This window comes from Macaca nemestrina, unplaced genomic scaffold (genome assembly GCF_043159975.1).
Source record: "Macaca nemestrina isolate mMacNem1 unplaced genomic scaffold, mMacNem.hap1 Scaffold_90, whole genome shotgun sequence".
NCBI lineage: Eukaryota > Metazoa > Chordata > Mammalia > Primates > Cercopithecidae > Macaca > Macaca nemestrina.
Genome location: NW_027257881.1, coordinates 207,245 through 226,268, shown reverse-complemented (window position 1 = coordinate 226,268; position 19,024 = coordinate 207,245). Strand labels below are relative to the sequence as shown.

The window sequence follows — 19,024 nt, the reverse complement described above, 5'->3', positions numbered from 1 at the left end:
CTACTCGGGAGGCCGAGGCAGAAGAATCACTTGAACTCGAGAGGCAGAGGTTGCAGCAAGCCGAGATCGAGCCACTGCACTCCAGCCTGGGTGACAGAGGGAGACTCTGTCTTAAGAAAAAAAAAAGATTTTAAAAAACCCTACATGCCCCTAGTTGCCTCTGTAGGAGACGGCATAGTTCCAGAAGGTAGACTTTGTGTTGAGGACTCTGCAGCGTCAGGCTGGAGACAGTCTCCCTTCCTAGCAGCGTGGGCCCCTGGGCTGTTCTTCTACCAGAAGGGATGGTGGCGTCTCTGGGAGGTATCTGTAGACTCAGATCTGTGTGGATTAGTGACTTGTGTTACTCACAGATACTTAATTTTATGGGTAAATGAATACCTGGACTGGCTGCAACTTCAGGGCGAGATTCGGGAGTAGGGAGTGAAAAGTGACGACGGAACCCTGGGCTTGTCCTGCTGCCCCCAGGACCCGGTCGGGGTGCCTTCTCGTCTGAAGTCCCAGCACGTGGTCAGGGTACCCCTTGCCTCTGAAGCCCCCAGGAAGTGATCGGGGCACCAATCCCCTCTGAAGCCCCAGCACCTGGTCGGGGCACCCCTCCCTTCTGAATCCCCCAGCCACCTGGTCGGGGAGCCCCTCCCTTCTGAATCCCCCAGTACCTGGTCGGGGCGCCCCTCCCTTCTTAAGCCCCCAGACCCTCCTGGCCTGCGGTGCTGCTTCTCCAAATGCTGTCCTTGGCTGTTTTCCAGGAGTCACCTGCACCAGAGCAGGCTGCGTGTGTCATTTCTTGTCGGATCTGGGGTGTCAGTGAAGCTCATTTATCTTGTCTTCCTCCTCATGTGCCGTATCTCACCTGTTGACTGTCTGAGTTTGTGTGAGTGCGTGTTGTGCGTTCTCAGGCTGTACTCGGTGCTTAGGTGACAAGAACGTCTTAGAGCAACGGACTGTCTGCTCCAAAGGACGCTGGGCATGAATCGAGACACAGTTTACTTGTGGGGTTTAAATTTCCTGGGTGTTGGAGGCAATTAAGGGGAAACAAGGTCTAAAAAACCCCTGCAGATGAGGAAGGCAATAATGAAAAAAATTACTCTATACACACTTAGCAGATGATTTACTTTGTAGGTGAATTTTGCATTTCGGGAACTACTAAAGCTACTGTTTGTAGGGATTCCTTGATGAGCTTCTTGTTTTCTGTCTAGAAAGTAAAGTGGATCGGTTTTGCCTTTAATGCTGACTGACTAGAATCTACTTCCTTTTCCCCCCATTCACGTTAGGGTGGGGATTGGACTGGAAGAGCTGTAGGATCTCTTTATTTCTGATCTTAAATGAATTTTTTCTTCAATGCCCGGTTCTTTGGTTTGGGAAATGTGCTCAATTTGTACCGTGCTTTAAATGTACACAATGGTCGAAATTGCTACTTTTCTTTAAAGTTAGATATAACATCTTAAGTAAAATGTCATCTATAAATCAGGCACAGTCTGGGGCCTGGAGACCCCTCTTGTCACTTCCTTCCAGCTGTGTCTTCTTCCCTGGCCACATTGCCCCTGGCCACATCTCCTCCCCAAACCACGCCGTGTCATCCGCCCACCACCTCACCTCTGGTCACAACACCTCCCTCCCGGCCACATCACCTGTGGCCTCACTGCCTGCCTCCCTCCTTCCTGGTGGCCTCCGTGGCTCCCACTGTCTGCCCTCCCGAGGGTCTGTTCAAGGCTCCTTCCCCGTTTTCCACTCCTGAGTGTGGGTCTCGGGGCCTAGATGTTTCACAGGATGCAAGTTTCTTCCCTTCCAGCCGTGGGTCTCTGAGCGACAACTCCAGAGAGGGCACTAAGCTCTCCTTACCTACCTGGGGGGCCCTGAGCCCTGACCACCGACCACCAGGGCTTTTCTGCAGTGTGTGGGGCAGACTCATGCATGAATTGGACTAAAAAGATGCTTCCAGGAATCCTTGTTTTAAGTGCACTGGAGCAGAGATGGGGAGAGGGGACCACCTGGTTTGCTCAGAATTTGGTCCTGATCACAGCCAATGAGGCAACATAAGCACCTCCTAAATGAAGCATTCCACAGACTGATTTTACACATGACAGAAAGGCTTCACACAATGAGTGAGTTTGAGCTGCATTTGAAGGAAGAACAGGTCCCTGTAGGTGGAAATGAAAGGTAAGCGTGACCCAAGCCATCAGCAGCAGCGGGGGTGGGGTGGTGCAGACTCCCCATGGATGGTGGGCATGGCTGAAATGCAGGAGAGGGCAGGGGTGCGAAGGAACAGCAGGGCGGCAGTAAAATTCCCCTGCAGAGAGGGGACGTGACTGAGATATTATCACATGTATACAACTGAGAGATGATTTGAGGAGGATTTCTGGGAGCCTGTGGGAAGAGCACGTGGTCATCATCAGTTCTCGGGATCTCTTTTTATGAAGTGAAAATAGTCTTGCCTCTGCCTATCTTGTGAGCTGTTGTGACGATCAAATCAGATAATCTTCAGCGAGCCTTGTAAATGCTAAAGCTTATGACAGACTGTTCCAGCCCCCTTGTCTCTACCCTCCTTTCCTCCTGAGTAACGTGAACCCTGCTGGGTACCTCACTATCTGCCTGGTTTCCTCCTCCATAACGTGAGCCTTGAGTACTTGCTGGGTACCTCGCTGTGCACCTTCCTTAGTAACGTGAGCCCTGAGTATTTGCTGGGTACCTCGCTACCTGCCGTACAGCTGGCTGTAGAATTGTCAAACGCACTTGGCTGGCACATAAGCAGAAGTGCTCGCTGGGCCTTGGGAGGGCTTTGTGACATGTGGGTGCCTTCTGTTCCCTGTTAGGCTGGAGCTGCAGGAGCCCCCCTAGACCAGATAGAGGACCAAGGCTGTGGCCTCGGGGTGGGGGCTGGGGGAGCTCCCTGGGTTTATTGTGTGGGTGAGAGCAAACTTCAGTCCCGCTGTGGCATTGGGATTCAGGGTTCCTTCTGGAATGTTCTGAGTGAGAAACAGGAAGTGTGCACAGGTGCGTCTTCTGTGGATTTTATGGTTATCTCTTGGGAGAGCACTGGTGCCTCTGAACTATGAACCTGCAGAACCACTTCTTCCACTAACGGCCGCCTTTATATAAAGAATGACTTACAAAAGATGCCACTTCAGATGGAGGTATTTGCAGGTGTGGCCTGAAAAATGAACAAAATGACTTTCATCTCAAGGAAAGTACCTTACATTTTTCCCAATGATAGACATTTGAGCTTTCCAGTGAATATTAAAACATAAAAATCTTGTGTCCACCACTTTCTCATGTGACCAATGGTGATACTGACGTGGGGTTTTTTTTTTTTGTTTTGTTTGTTTTGTTTTGTTTTTTTTTTGGGGGGACATATAATGTGGAAGCCGCTCATAACTCTGAACCAGTATTTTCTAACCAATGTGTGATTACAAAATCGTGTGCTGGTAAAAGCCATTCAAGTGCAAGACCGACCAGTCGACTTAGAAGGAATTGGGGCAGAAAGGCCCGTCGACCAGAGCACAGACTCTGTGTTGCAGACAGCCTGTACGGAAGTGCCACTTGTTACATTTGGCAGCAGAGAATACCTAAAATGATCTGAAAACACAATGAAAATACTGCTTCCTAATTGTATATCAGTAGGGGGTCGGACTTTCTTCATAAACTTCAGCCATGGCTCTGCAGCCCACTGAACGCAGATGCAGGCATGAGAACCCTGCTGTCTGAGGTGCAGAGATGTTAGGTGTTTTCACAGTAGCACAAACTGTTGCCACGCTGCTGCTTATTTTGGAAAATGGTTTCTTCTTTAAGACTGTGTTAAGATGTAATGACTTTATCCTTGTAAAAGAAACTAAATTATGTTCTTTTTTTTTTTTTTTTTTTTTTTTTTTGAGACGGAGTCTTGCTCTGCCACGCAGGCCGGAGTGCGGTGGTGTGACCTCAGCTCACTTCAACCTCTGCCTCCTGAGTTCAAGCGATTCTCCTGCCTCAGCCTCCCTAGTAGCTGGTACTACAGGTGTTCAGCACCATGCCAGGCTAATTTTTGTATTTTAGTAGAGACGGGGTTTCACCATGTTGGCCAGGCCGGTCTCGAACTCCTGACCTCAAGTGATCCACCTGTCTCTGCCTCCCAAAGTGCTGGGATTACAGGCATGAGCAGCCACCACTCCCGGCCTGATGAGAAAGCTTTTTTGTGCTCTTTAATAAAGTGCAAAGGGTTCCTGAGACCCAAAAGTTTGAAAACCACTGGCTTAAACCGACAAAATTGTCCATGATTCTTCAGTGTATCTTCTAATCTGTTGATGGAGAGAGGACAGCAAGGGTTGCTTTACTTTTTTCCTTTCACAACTCAATGGTGCTGGGACAACTGGGGTATCCACATAGAAAAGGATGGACTGGACCCTTCCTCACCCTACACGCAAAGCTCAACATGGTTCCAATGTAAGGAGCTGACTGAGACCCATTCTGTCAGTCTGCTGGGTACCATAACGGACACCACAGACCGTGCGACTTAGACAATAGCATCTTATTTCCTTTTTTCTGGAGACTGGAAGCCTGGGATCAAGGTGCGGGCAGGGTTGGATTCTCTGGGGCCTCACCCCATGCTTTGTAGACAGCTTCTTCTCTGTGTCCTCACAGGTTTCTCTTACGTGTATGCAGCACTGAGGACTGTGTCTAAATTCTCTTAAAAGAACACCAGTCATACTGGATCAGGCCCTACTTTTAAGATCTTATGGGACCTAAATTGCCAAGTTAAAGGCCCTGTATGTAAATACAGTGACATTTTGGGTTTCCGGGGTTGTGACTTTAACATGGAATCTTGGGGGAGGGGGACAGTTCAGCTCATAACACCTTTAGGGGAGAATCCTGGAGAAACTGTTAGGTTGGATTAGGCAATGTTTCCTTGGCTGAGACGTCTAAAGCTATAACAAGCAACTGAAGGGAAAAAGACGGTATCAAAATTAAAAATGTTCAATTCAGAGGATACTATTAAAGTAAAATGACAACCCACAGAACAGGATACATTATCACGATAAGGACCTGATATCAAGAATATATTCAAAAACTCTTAATAAAAATCCAATTTAAAAATGGACAAAGGATTTGAATAGACACTCTCCAAAGAAAGACATATAAATGCCTTAAAAAGCACATGAGATGTTTAGCAGAATTCGTCATCTTAGAAATGGAAATCAAAACCACCGTGAAATAACACTTCACAACCACCGTGATGGGTGGGTAAAACCCCAGTATTGGACAGTGACATGTTGGTGAATTGGGGAAAACTGAAATCTTGATATATTGCTAGTGGGAGGGGAAGTAAAATGGTGCAGTTGATTTGGAAAAGTCCGACAGTTCCTCAGAAAAGCATGAAATCACCGTACGACCCAGCAATTTCACTCCTAGCCATATGCTCAAGAAAACTGAAAACATTTTTCCAAAAAGTATGTCATGCCTGAATCTTCACAGCAGCATTATTCATAGTAGTAGAAACAGTCCAGGTGTCTGTCAACCGGTCACTCACTGAGATTCCACTCACCTTAGACGTGAAAGATGTCAGCACCGAAGGTCACACCAAAGGTCATGCACTGTACGATTCTCCTCACAACAGGTGTCCAGAATGTGCAAATCCAGAGAAAAGGAAGTTGGCTGGTGATTGCCAGGGGCTGGTAGAAGGAAGGAGCCAGGTGCTGACTCTTAATGGGTTCAAGGTTTCTTTGGCCTGTGGTGAAAAAGTCCCGGAATTACATACTAGTGGTTGATGTGCAGCTTTTAGAATATGCTAAAAAGACTGAATTGTATTCTTTAATATTGGGGCTTTTGTGCTTTGTAAATTGCTTTTCAATTTAAAAAGGAATTCAAGAAGTTATTTGGTGTTGATATGATAGTATCCAAAACAAGTTACTATGTAACTCACGTCCCCAGCGTTAAACTTCATTTTCTGAGGATCTTGAAGTGTTTGAGGCTAGGAGACACAACGATCCTATACTGTATGTTACACCCCATCTTACTGATTTCTATCTCACATAACCATATTCAGGAAAAACCGACATGTAAATGTGAGCTGAATGCTATGCAGAGGCACATTCCTCTTACCCGGATGATCTTTAGTGGTACAGTAAGAGATGAGATCATAGCAACGTTAGTTTAGTTAGTTTAATTTCCATGGCAACAGGAATTTGGCACATGGGATGAGTTAGATCTCCCTGCACAGCTCCTAACGGGGTTGCCCATTTCTGTGTGGTGTCTGTGTATATTCTCGCTGTGGAAATAAGTGATAGCGCCTGCACAAACACTTGTCCAGAAGCGCACACGAAGCTGGTGAAGGCAGAGGACAGGCGAGAGGGAAGCATGGCTCAGCCCTGGCAAAGAAGACCGTTATTCCAAACGCAAAATATTCAGGAACACAATCCTTGGGAAGACTGGTGATGTCTTTAGACCTCACCACTATCGGGTTGTATCTGTGCAGCCAGTTACCAGAGCCGCAGAACGGCGTGTGTTGGTATTGGTGTCATCACTCAACGATTCTGACTTTTCCTGGTGCTGAGGATGACTGCATATGGCAGAAGCAAAGTGCTAATCTAGCACAGGTCATCATATCCAAGTTCTTTTCTATGAAGGCGGGCAGGGTTAGGAACCACCCCACCCCACCCCACTCCCCAATCCTATAAGAACTGGGATCTGATGATCTGTGCTGTCGAGAGAGGCAGGGTTAGAACACCTCATTCCTCAATCCCATTGTTGAAAATAATAGTTGGATTGGGAGGGTTTTTACTCCTAAGGTTGAAGCCGTGCATTTCTGGAGCCTGGGCTGTCAGTCATGGTGGCTGGGGAATGCTGGGGCTGCGGTTGTCTGGCTGCCGGTAGCCCTGCTGGTGGGTCCTCCCTCTTTGACACCGTTCATTTCTGAAGCTTGCTTTCCCCGGTGTTGGAAGTAGCAGCACTGGAAGAATGGCCGCCTTCCTACAGTGAAGCTCTGGCAGGAGAGGAGAAGATACGGAGCGTCTGTTCAAGGACGTGACGTTCTGGGCACCGCACCATGCGTTCTGCTTCTCAGCTGTGCCTCCTGGTTGATGTTACCATCACCTGGCATTTCCCAGGAGGTAACTCGCGAATGCCACACTGATGGAACAGTGCGGCTCGAGTCCAGGGCCGCTGGAGCACATCAGCAAGGTCAGGCTGGACGCATGTGCTTGCTGACAGGAAAATGACAGGAAATGTCATGTCAGTTCAGGAAAATGACAGGAAATGTCATGTCAGTTCAGGAAAATGACAGGAAATGTCATGTCAGTTCAGGAAAATGACAGGAAATGTGTTTGCTGACAGAAAAATGACAGGAAGACGACAGGAAAGAGGCCCATGAGGAGAGGAACCAGTAGATTCAAGGCAGTTAACCGAAGGAGCGAGCCATCACAGGCTGGGAGGACACCCCAGCCACAGTGGATGTCAGCGGTGGTGGCTGGACTCGGGGTCCGTGAATGTTGCATGATCGAACGTGTTTGGTACATTCTCAGCTCCTGCCCAGGTGCCTCCCAAGCATCGGGTGTTGTGGCTCCCCACACCCTTCCCATCTGTGTGTAGCATGACCACCACCTTCCTACCGTGTGTTTGTCCTATCACGGCTGCTGTGCCTAACGGACGCTTTGCTTTCCAGCTACTTTCCTATAACCAAAGCCCTTGAACGACTTTGCGTTTCAGAGACGACAGGGTATTAGTTTTTCATGATTGCTCTGAGGATTTCCGAAAGCAAATGTAACTTACAGGATGGAAGATATTGGAGACAGTAATTATAGATGACTTTTCTCAGTTTTTTGATTGTGGTAAAGTTACACAGCACTCTATTTTTAACTGTATGGTTTTGTGGCATTAAGTGTGTTCACACTGTCGTGCTGCGATCACCGCCATCCATCTCCAGAACTTTCTGGTCTCCCCACGCTTGAAACTCGGTCTACCAAACACTAGCTCTCCTCCCGCCCCAGCTCTGGTAAGCACTACAGGTTGCTTACAAAATAAGCTTTTTCAATAAGAGAAGGGGCAAGGAAAAGAGCTCTAAAGACTGTCTTGAGATTTGAGGAAGTGTTTTAGGTTTTGTTGTGTGGTTCCCGGTGTAAAGGAACTATTGAAGACGTGGGAAGGCGAAGGTCTGTGATCTCAGGAAGTGCTGGGCTGGGCAGCTTTCCCACTGTGACGGGGACACTTGCCCTCAAACCTGCCTGAGATAATCGCGTGAGGATGGTGCTGCATTGTGACAGCTCTGAACTTGGTCTCCTTGAACGTTGCCAGGTACATAAGCTTTGGCGGTTACCATCTAGTGTCTGTGGGAGACCTAGAATTTGAACATTGTTGACTTTAGGACACACTCATTTTATAACACTCTACCTGTTCTCATCAGTAGGAAATATGCTGTGTCCTTTTTTTTTTTTTTTTTTTTTGAGAGGGAGTCTCGCTCTGTCGCCCAGGCTGGGGTGCAGTGGCCGGATCTCAGCTCACTGCAAGCTCCGCCTCCTGGGTTTACGCCATTCTCCTGCCTCAGTCTCGCGAGTAGCTGGGACTACAGGCGCCCGCCACCTCGCCCGGTTAGGTTTTTTTTTTTTTTTTTTAGTAGAGATGGGGTTTCACCGTGTTAGCCAGGATGGTCTCGATCTCCTGACCTCGTGATCCGCCCGTCTTGGCCCCCCAAAGTGCTGGGATTACAGGCTTGAGCCACCGCGCTCGGCCTTTTTTTTTTTTTTTTTTCCCTTAATATTCTGTGTTGCTGTAACAGTAGTTGCAGCGGACGCTACTTCTGGTTCATGGTCATCACCAAACACAAGCTTCAGGAAACCGTGTGAAAAATGAAGGGGAAAGTGCTTTTCTGCAAAGGGCTTTTTTGAACATCCTGTTTTTTTCTGGAATATCTGTTTTGGTGTAAAACGTTTTCATATTTAGGGGTTTGTAACGTGTTTTATACTGGTTAGCTTTGAAACCCCATGTTTTTGCATGCCATGGGGCTGCTTTATCCTGTTATTCTATGATATAGCAGGTTGGCAAAACTATTGGTTATTTCACTTTAAAAACCAAAGCAGCTTACAGATTGAGTGTGATTCTTGTAAGAATTTAATTGTAAAATTGATTTGTGTTCAACAAGCTTACTGGAATGGCTAGATCCGTGGACAAAAAGATAAGAACATGTCAAGTCTCTGGGCCAGGAAGGACTTCCAAATAATACAAGTGATACACATTAATTTCTTAACAAAAGATTAGATTTAGTACATAACTGTTTAAAACCTCCATATTTTCTATTATAGCCATTCCACAGTGCCCATGGGGGTGGGCTGCAGGACTGCCTATGGAATCCAAGGTCTTTGGGCGTTGAGGTCCCTGCAATAAAATGGCATCGTGTTTGCATATGACATATGCACATCCTCCTGCAGACAGTCATGTCAGGGTTGCTCGTAACAGCTATACCATGGACATACCATGCGAGTAGTTGTTTAATGAATAATAAAGTCTGAATGCTTAGTACAAACACATTAAAAAATATGTTGATCTATGGTTGGTTGAATCCACAGGCCTGGAACCCGGGGAGAGAATACAAACTCTAGAAGCAAAACGAACAAAGCACTTGAGGTCAGCAGTGACGGGTGTGGGATCACACTGAATCTCATGTGTTTTGCTGTCTGTGTCACTGTGTCCCGTGTAAACGGGAATCATTTGTAGCTTAAGGTAAAATAGGTAACAGGAAACACTACAGAGTGGGCACGAAGGCGCGCCCCTCATTACCCCGTGTTACAGCCAAGCGTCTGCCTCCTAGGGAAGGATTTGTTCTGTGGGGAGACTAGATGTTGATGATTTCCGCATGTGTGAAGGGAAACTCCCTCCGAGAAGCGTGGCTTTGGCCGGAGCACATCAGACGAGAGTTAGCGTGGCATGGAGTTTCCACAGTGGCCCTCAGGCCTGCTGCTTCTCTCCTCTCCCCACCCCTGGCCCTGACGCTTACCAAGGGAGGCAAGTTCAGCTCCAGCTGAGCCCCGCACAGGGCTGTGGGTCTCTAGGGCAGGTGCCCACCTTCGCCTGAACAGGCTGTGTCAGAGGAGGGTCTGGCTGTACTTGAGCTGTGAGAGATGCTCTCAGAGATCCAGCATCCTGAAAACCCAGGTGCTGAAGGTTCCTCCTCTTCCACCATCCTGCGGGGAAGGGGGTCTTATCCTGCTTCCCCTCAACCCGAGCTGACTTCTTGTCTGTTCTGTACACCTAGGTTTTCAGAAGAGTTTTGTTAATCATCTAGCAGACAAACAACCATAAGGTGACAGCCTGGGAGGGTAGACGGCGCTGGAAGGTAGTTTCCTGAATAACAGCGTTCAGTTTCCTGTTTTGCCATCATTTGACCCAAGGCCCCAAGATAATTGAAATATTGTCTGCCAAACACCGATTTTTTATCTGAGTTTTTTTTTTTTTCTTTTTAAGTTATGGGTGCAAACTTATAACCAGGGACCTGACAAAAGAGAAGGATTTATTTGCAAAGTGAATGTCGGGGATGGTTGGCATTTGCCAACTCTGACTAGCAGGGACCCAGGCTGCTTCCGTTCTGCCGCCCGACTCCTGACCCTCCAGCTCCTGCCCCTGTTCCCACCAGCAGGAAGAGGAGCGGGAAGGTGCCTTTTCCCCTTTAAGGGGGTGAGGTGAGAGTTGCACCTGCCACTTAGCTAGTCCCTGGGGTGATTCTCCAGCATGGGTGGGAGTTGGGTTTGGAGGCCTGAGCCCCGTGAAGCTGGGGTTGCTGTTCCCTGAGCAGCAGGAAACTGGACTCTGGGAAGTGGGGTCAGAGGGTAGCATCCTCAGGAGGGGCCTCTCGTCCCGTTTGACATCTTCACTGCAAAAGGGGGTGTGGGCTTCATGGTCCATTGACAAATAGAACGTTACTTTTTTTTTTTTTTTTTTGAAGCACATAGAACCCTAATTCCTTTGGCTTTTACTAAAGTGGCATTTTGTAATTCCACATGATTTCATTGATATACTCGCAGGAGAGAATGCTTCCTGTAAACCAGAAGGATCTCTGCGACAGTCCTCGATCCATAGAGAGTTCATTTTCCCAAGGTTATAGACACAGCCTTAGGGAGGGGTTGAGGACACACTGCGGCAGCCTCAGGAGGTCCTGGACATGTGTCCAAGGTGTTTGGGGCACAACTTGGTCTTACACATTTTAGGGAGACGTGAGGAATCAATACATGTGAGACGTACGTTGGTTCAGTCTAGGAAGGATGGATGGCTCGAAGCGGGGAGGGATTTCCAGGTCACAGGTAGATCAGACAAATGCATTTCTGGTGCATCTTTCCAGAGGAAGCAGTCAGATCCGCATTTATCTCCGTGTGCAGATGGTGACTTTGAGTTCTGTCCTCTGTCCATGAGGAATTTCCTTGTGGATCGGTTGTGAGGGAGGTACGTGGCTTTTCCCCCCACCCCCAGTAGCTGTCTCTGTTAGGAAGAGCATGGGAGGCAGGTTTGGTCTAAGCTCTTCCTCACCTTGACGTCCCTTTAGCGTAGTGATTTTGGGGTCCTGAGATGTAGTTTCAACTTCATGTTTCTGAATACACTGGCACTCTAAACAGTGTTGTAGGAGGCATCTAACTTACTTAGAAGAAGAAGAATATTTGGAAACACTTGAGCACCTTCGTCCTTGAGAGAACCAAGCCTTTGTTTAGTTTGCTTTGCCCTGAGGCTGTTACGCTGTCCCGGGCTGTGCGGCCTTAGAAAGCTGTGCCCCTGTGAGCTACTGCCTGTGGAATCTGGTGACTTTGAAGTTAATCCAGCAGCTACATATTTTGGAAAGCAGATTCCCTCTTAAAGTGTTGGTGATTATGATTCTAGCACTAGAATTTCAGTGTGTGTTTTCCACCCTTCTTACTTTGTCTCCTCATACACTGAGATGCTGCTGCATTTGCCCTTAGGCTTCACTGAGGGAGGGTCAGTTCTGACCCTTTCTTAGATATTGATCTTGAACGGACAGAATCGAGATTCAGGAAAACTCTCGAGCTGGGAGAGTGTGCTGATATCTATGTAAGTGGGGTTCATGTGTCAAACTCAGGTTTAAGAAAAACCAATTCTAGGCTGGGCATAGTGGCTCACACCTGTCATCCCAGCACCTTGGGAGGCTGAGTTGGGCAGTTCACTTTTGAGCCCAGGAATTCAAGACCAGCCTGGGCAACATAGCAAGACCCTGACTCTACAAAAAATTAAATAGGAGAGGTGATGTGCACCTGTGGTCCCAGCTACTCGGGAAGCTAAGGCTCCCCACACACAAAGTATCAATTCATGCAGTGGCCAGTTCTGCTGGGACCACCTGTTAAGACTACTCTGGGCCTCATGGTTTGAGAAGCGTCTGTCCAGGGTCGAGAGGGAGTAGCTTGAGGGCCTAGAAGCCAGTTCTTGTGGTTGAGCGTGATTGCGGGTGTGGAGTTGGGGGCAGGGCTCTCCACGGCATGAGTGGGTAAATGGATGGGCTTCCAGGACGAGCCCCTGTGACTTTGCCTGGTTTACATCCGTCCAATACAAATCCACAGGCTCTTACTCTAGAAGCTTCTGCTGGGGCTGATGGACTGGCCTGGGGACAGAGGGTGCCCTCAGAGCCTCATGGTGCCGTCTGGTTTAGGAAGAGCACTTAGTCACCTAGATCTAGGATTTATGGCACTACAGGGGACTCCTCACACTCAGAGCAACAGCCATCTGCATTCTAGACTTGGTTCTAGGCAAAGTATTTTGGAGCCTGTTGGTAGGTACCCTGTGTTCTGTTTATGTGTAAAACAAGTTAGAGTTATAACTAGTTAAAACCTATTTTTAAAATTTTGCCACAGAATATGGCAGTTGTGGTGGAGCCTGGCCAGAGACCCCCACACTGAGACGCTGTTGCTTGCTGGGGTTGCAGGCGTTGCCTGCATCGGCTGCCCCTCCCGGCGTGTCTGTGTTCTTGACACGGGCGCCCATCGAGGCTTGGCCTGTGGGAGTCGTGCAGCCATTTGTCTCCGTGTTCCTCTGAGGTTCCGCAGACTTCACGGTCCCGTGGCAGAGCATACGGTATCTGCTTGCATCCTGATTTCCCCAAACCCCAGGACAGGCCAAGAGTTCCTTACACACAACTGCAGAGGGCCCCGTGGCGTGGATTTGCAGAGACACAGCCTTTCCCCAGCTTGGCCTTCGTCTCCAGAGTTGGCTTTAGGGCGATAGAAGCTTCCTTCAGACTGGGGGGCCTTGAAGCTTTGGTGCTAGGAATTCGGTGAGCAGCACGGATGATACCCCGTTTCTCTGCGTTTGTAGCACTAGTTGTTAACACGACCACGAGATGTACAGAGGAAGGAAAAAGGAGGTTTTATTTTCAGAGTAACACTCTGTGCTTTGGGAAATGTGGTCTTGGGGGAGCTGTAAGCACACGCCCCTCAGGAGGAGAGGAGGCCGCGGCGTTACACGTTCCGGGGTTTGTTGGCTGTGTGTGTTCATCGTGCTCAAGGAATGTCTGAACGTTTACAGGGAAAGTGGGGTTTGTTCATCCGGTTCGTGCAATGTCTGAACACTTACAGGGAAAGTCTAGCACACATGCAGTGAGTTAACCTGTAACATCCGTGTTCGCCTTGGGGCAAGTGTAACATTTGAAATGAGGTGGACTGGGCGTGTCATGTACAAAGGTGAGCTGTTGGGCGCAGACGTTTATGCGCAGCCTCAGTCACAGCCAGGACTGGCTCGGGGTCTGCAGCCTGTGGCGGGAAAGGACACTCATGAGGCCATTCTGTCCAGTCGGGGCTGCCGGCAGGGTCCCAGGGTGGGGCTGTCTGGTCGGCCGGCATCTGGAGTCCACCCAGGTCCAGTGGGCAGCGTTCCTCTAAACCAGGCTTCTGATTGTGGAGGAGACTTCATGCTGGTTAACACACTGTGCAGGAGTAATGTTGTGGGGCTTTGGGGTCCACCTTCCCTATGATGCCGGTTACATTTCTCTCCGGACCTCACAGCCACAGAGATTGCACCTCGTCTGGCAGCAGGGGGTGCCATGTTGACATAGTAATTTATTGTATTAACCTTTTTATTGCTATTTTAATAACCATTTTTTTTCTTTTTAAAGAGATAGGGTATTGCTGTGTTACTCAAGCCAGTCTTGAACTCCTGGCCTCAAGCAATCCTCCCACCTCGGCCTCCCAAAGTGCTGGGCTTATAGACGTGAGCCAGTGCGCCCAGCCTACAGCCACGTTTTTAAAACTCAGCAGTTTAAAAATCCTATTCCTTTTACCCCCTCAAGCAGGCTGGTTGGCCTTGTGCAAACTGGGGTGTCACGATCTTAGCCCCCCTTTTATTTTTACCTTTGGCCTCAAATTCTGATGAGAACAGCAGTTACAAAATGGGCTTTAGGTGATTCTTCCGTTACTAAAGCCAGAATTCTCACCAGGTAGAGATGTTTGTCCCCAGGATTCCAGAAAGCTGTTTTGAATCAAGCCCGTAGGAAATAAGTAAGGAACTAAACTCTTGGTCCTCTGCTTAGTACCAGGGGAATGGGTTAGTTGCTGATACCCTTTGATCTGTGCTCACGTGCTGCATCTCATCACGGGAAGCAGAGTCGCCCTGTGGAATAAAGCCCGGCTCAAGGTGGCGCGTCGAGACGCTTGGGGCTGTCAGTCCCTTATACAGCGGCAGACTTGGAGACTCAGTATCGCGTGCAGAGCCCAGGCAACCGGAGTGCATCCACTTTAGAGACCACATGGACGGTCGGCAAGGTGGATGTCCGGGCATATGGCCTTGACAGGCCCACTGCGAGGTGAATTAGGAATTCGTTAGCAAAGAAATCAAACTCGCCTTTGGGTCCCGACTACTTGGAAGGTTGAGGCGGGAGGATTGCTTGAGGCAGAAGGTCAAGGCCGCGATGAGCCATGATTGTAATACTGCACTCTGGACTGGGTGACACAGCGAGACTCCAAGTCAAAAAAAAAAAACAAAAACAAAAAAAACAAACCTTACTCTTCATAGCAAGAGGGAGAATTTATCAAAGTAACTGCAACAAAATCTTAGATGATGTAATTTCAGTGGCTAAGTGAGCTGTCCAGCCCACGTGGCTGGCTCACAGCGCAACAGAGCCAGGTGCTGCTGCAACTGCCCCCCCACCCCGATCGCTTGTGGACATTTTCTGTTTTCCCATATCTCCCTTTTGGATACGTAGCTCGCTACTTTATAGCTAAGCATCAGTAAAACAGGTTGTCTATTTTGAAAAGTAACTATTTTGTCTTTTAAGGACAGAAAATGAAGCAGGTGACAATAGCATGGCGACCTGGTGAATAGATTTAGAGGAATATTTAATACTTGGCACCACTCTGATCCCTTCTTCTCTCATGCTTAGTTACAGCTACCGCCTCCTAGGACAGAACACTTTGAGCTCTGTGAGTAGGAATTAAACATGTTCTAAATCAGAAGTTTTAGTTAAGCAGTATTTTATGTGAATGCCCAGATCCTAAGTGTTCACTGTACTGGTGTGTGGTGTTGAAGAAGGAACGAGGGCTTGGGGCTGCGTTTATGGTGCAGCGTCCGGGTTCCCATATGTGAGATGAGGGCCAAGAGACACGGCCTGGAAGGTTCAGACTGTAGGATTGAATGGATCTACCCACTCCTGGAAAGCCTCAAGTCTAACTTGACTTGGGCTGGTTTTAGGGAGATGCTGGCAGCGCCGTCCTCACAGGTCACTGGGAGGGGCTCTGGCACCGTCCCCGTCAGGTGTCTCATGATCAGCCCAGCTTGCTCATCTCAGAAGCTGTTGGTCGTGTTCTCGTTCCTGTTGTTCGTTGCGTGTTATTTAGGTTCTGTTCATGTGGGGACCTAGGAAGTTCCACAGTGAGAGGAGAGCCGCTGAGCCGCCTTCCTGCCTGGATGCCAGCCCCACGGAGGACCGTAACTGCTTGAGGTTGGCTTCTGCCCCCGGCCTCACCTGTGGAGGCATTGATGCAGTGGTACTTTCTAAGCTCCTGGGGCACACAGTGCTGTTGTGTGGATCCACAGGCTACTGTGGCGTCCAAGCACGTGCTCCCGGAGGAGAGGACTCTGCGGGCACTGATAGTGGGAGCTGGCTGAGAGTCGAGCGAGTTGAGACTCCCTGTGACCTGCACAGCTGCCATTTGCACAGCCCCTCCTGACACCAAGATGGTCGTGCGATAAATGCACAAAGCACATCTCCAGCAAAAAGCCGCCGATTGTCCATATCCAGGATATCCACCACGGTGGCTTTTTGGTGTTAATACGATGAATGTGAGCAGCAGGTGGTCTGCGTCGAGTGTGACTGTGCCACTGCAGTTTTGTTCTCATGTCTTGATGAGCATGAACGGTTCCTGACGAGGGTAGGTAAGGATGCTGTGACCTGAGACTCTGCAGTATTGTAGCTTGAGGAACCAAGGAGTTTTTCTGTCTTGCAAAGCCGTCAGGGAGGATGTTCCAGGCTGGTGACTGCTCCATGAGGTATTTAGGGATCCAGGTTTCTTCCCGACCCCTGCTCTGCGTTCCCAGGGACACGGCTGTCCTTGCCGTGGTTGGGAATGGGTGATTGCCATGCTGGCGGGGGAGGCTTAAGGTGAGAGTGGCCGTGATTTACCTAATCTACATAATGACAGGGAGCCTGGGAGTAAAGTGTAGCCATGGCCTGGAGGATGGATGATGGTTGTTGGTGAACGACTGGCTGCACTCACCGCAGCTGGCCCAGGAATGGGGAAGGATGGCTGAGTATGCCGTTCAACGGTACCTGGTTCTTTCAGATTTGACTTCCTTACGGATTTTCTGCTGTAAAGAGGAGAGAGCCTGTGGTTCTAGGCCAAGCATCTCACTCATCTCATAACATCTTGTATCCCTCAGCCAACATTTATGTCAAGTTTTAGAAGTCCTATCAAACTGGCAAGCATTTCTCAATTTGGTTTAACCATTGGATTTTATATCTGTGTCTGCATCTCTATTTTACATCTATGTGGTTATTTGACACTCTGTAGTACCTTTGTAATAGGTTCTCTTTGGTGGAAGTTACTCTCAACAAACCCTTGCTGCTACTTGAATTTTCAAGGTTGCAAGTAGAAAGGAGAGAATAAAAACCACATCTTCTCTAATTTTAAAATTTGTTGTTTCTCAAATCACACCAGAAGTAAAGATATTACAAATTACAAAAGCAGCCAGAATCAAGGTTAAGAGATTTCTGGGCGATTCTGGCTAATCAGCAGTATTTGCTGAGGTGTGTGCAGCAGAGCAACATGCCAAGAAGCCCGCGACGGGGGAGAGTTGGGAGGCCAGGCTGTGACTTCGGAGGTGTGTTGCCTCAGGGAGAGGAGCTAGATGTAGAGAGGATAAATGGCCACAGGTGTGACCACCGCCATCCTTGCTGCGGTACGGAGGCCTTTGTACAGGGGCCTTTGTGAGCTGAGTTAAAAATCAAAATTGAGAGAGTGCAATGCATTCTTAGTTTTTAAAATAAAATGCTAATAGAGAACGTTTTGTAAGAATGTAAAATGTTACATCTTTGTTTAGAATTTAAGAATAATAATTTGCTTCTGAGACCTTTGCGACTGAGATTTGAAATCTTAAGTATGGTTTTTTCTTCCATGTTTTATACATATGCACGTGTACACATATATGTAAGGTATATAAAAGGAAAATAAGCGTGTCTGTATTCACATTTATATACACTTCCATAATGTGTATACTTCTAGTCACACATAGGTCTAAGAGACTATGACGTGACTTGATAACCATGAGAGGGTAATCGCGCCTCCCGCGTTCCAGGCCTCACACAGCCCGTGCCAGGTTTTGGAAGTAGGAGTTTGTCTGCAGCCACTTCGGGAAGCATGTGGTTGCCAGGATTGCCTAGAGCTCCAGGCTGTCTCCAGTCCCAGCCTCCCTGGGGTAGAAGCTGCCCTACCAGGGGCCTGGACATGGACGTTAGGGCCTGGAGCCAGGGACCGCTCCTGAAGTGGGGGGCTCCCCTCACGGCTGGGCATGACAACCGAGGATAGGAGGCGGAGTCAGCCTCGGGCCAGTGCACGGCCTCCCTGAAGTGCTTGCGGGAAGCCCCAGCTGCACTTTGATGACCCCATAGACAGCACCACAATCTGTGAGATCCCCCTGGCCCACCCCTCAGGTTCCTAAAATGATGAAGGTTTCCTGAGCTGCGAATTTTTAGATCTAGGCTAAAAAGTCCTGGGACAGACTCACAGGGTTCTTTATGTAGAAATGATGAGTGTGCTGGTGACTCAGAGCAGGCACTGTACCCTCACTCCAGGGTCCTTTGTGCCAGGTGGAAACGAGCGTGTGGGTCACCCAGAGTCCCTGCATCCTCACTCCAGTCACTGCTCTTTGGTTTCTTAATTAAAAGCCTAAAAGCCTTGATAATGAAAATGTATTCTCCCCAGAGAGTAGAGTTTCCGGTTATGGAGGCTCACCAGTAAATGCCGTGCCAGGTCAAATATGCTGAGATCTGGGCCAGGTCCTGCTTCCTGCCCACGGCCAAAGCAGGTACTTCATTTGGGAGGTGACCCGGGGGATATCTGAGAGGCCTGCCGGTCCCCGAGGGATGAATCCGCTGGCCTTCACATTCTGCTCCGGCCTCCATCGGCTCCTTCCTACCTGCAAACTGCCGGCTTTGACGTTGCCATCATTGGAGATATGTTAGGGACTTGGTATGGGTTGATGCCCATAGGACCAGCAGATCGTGAAAAGGTGGGAACCAGGGCTGGGAGGGTGGTGACCACGGCCAAACTGAGAACGTGGTGGGCTGGAAGGTCCATTTTCTGTCTGAGGTGTTTTTTAAAATAAAAAACAGTGTCTCAGGGACATGAGAGGGGAGGCCACAGACGGGGAGAACGCATCTGTAAAAGACTTATCTGATAAAGGCTGTTATCCAAACCGTGCAAGGAACTCTCAAAACTCAACAAGAAAATGAACAACCTGATTAAAAATGGACGAAAGACCTGGACAGATATCCCAACAAAGAAGATACACAGATGGCAAATCTACACGTGGAAACATGACCCGCGTCTTATGTCATAGGGCGAGGCGTCACTGTGCACCCATC

The 19,024-nt window shown here is 48.7% G+C and overlaps 1 protein-coding gene across 6 annotated transcripts in view; it reads right to left on the bottom strand.

Moving 5' to 3' along the window:
- The window catches only part of LOC139361659 (disco-interacting protein 2 homolog C-like), a 59,307-nt gene that overhangs the window by 2,499 nt on the left and 37,784 nt on the right, over positions 1-19,024 (bottom strand). The window contains exons 4-5 of one of the 6 annotated variants that reach the window (XM_071090428.1): positions 5,516-5,698; positions 157-3,148 (exon numbers count right to left, since the gene is read on the bottom strand). In XM_071090428.1, coding sequence (XP_070946529.1) covers positions 5,517-5,698 — 182 coding nt within the window. In that variant the 3' untranslated portion in view covers positions 157-3,148; position 5,516. The other 5 variants (XM_071090429.1, XM_071090431.1, XM_071090430.1 and 2 more) reach the window with 5 other exon arrangements.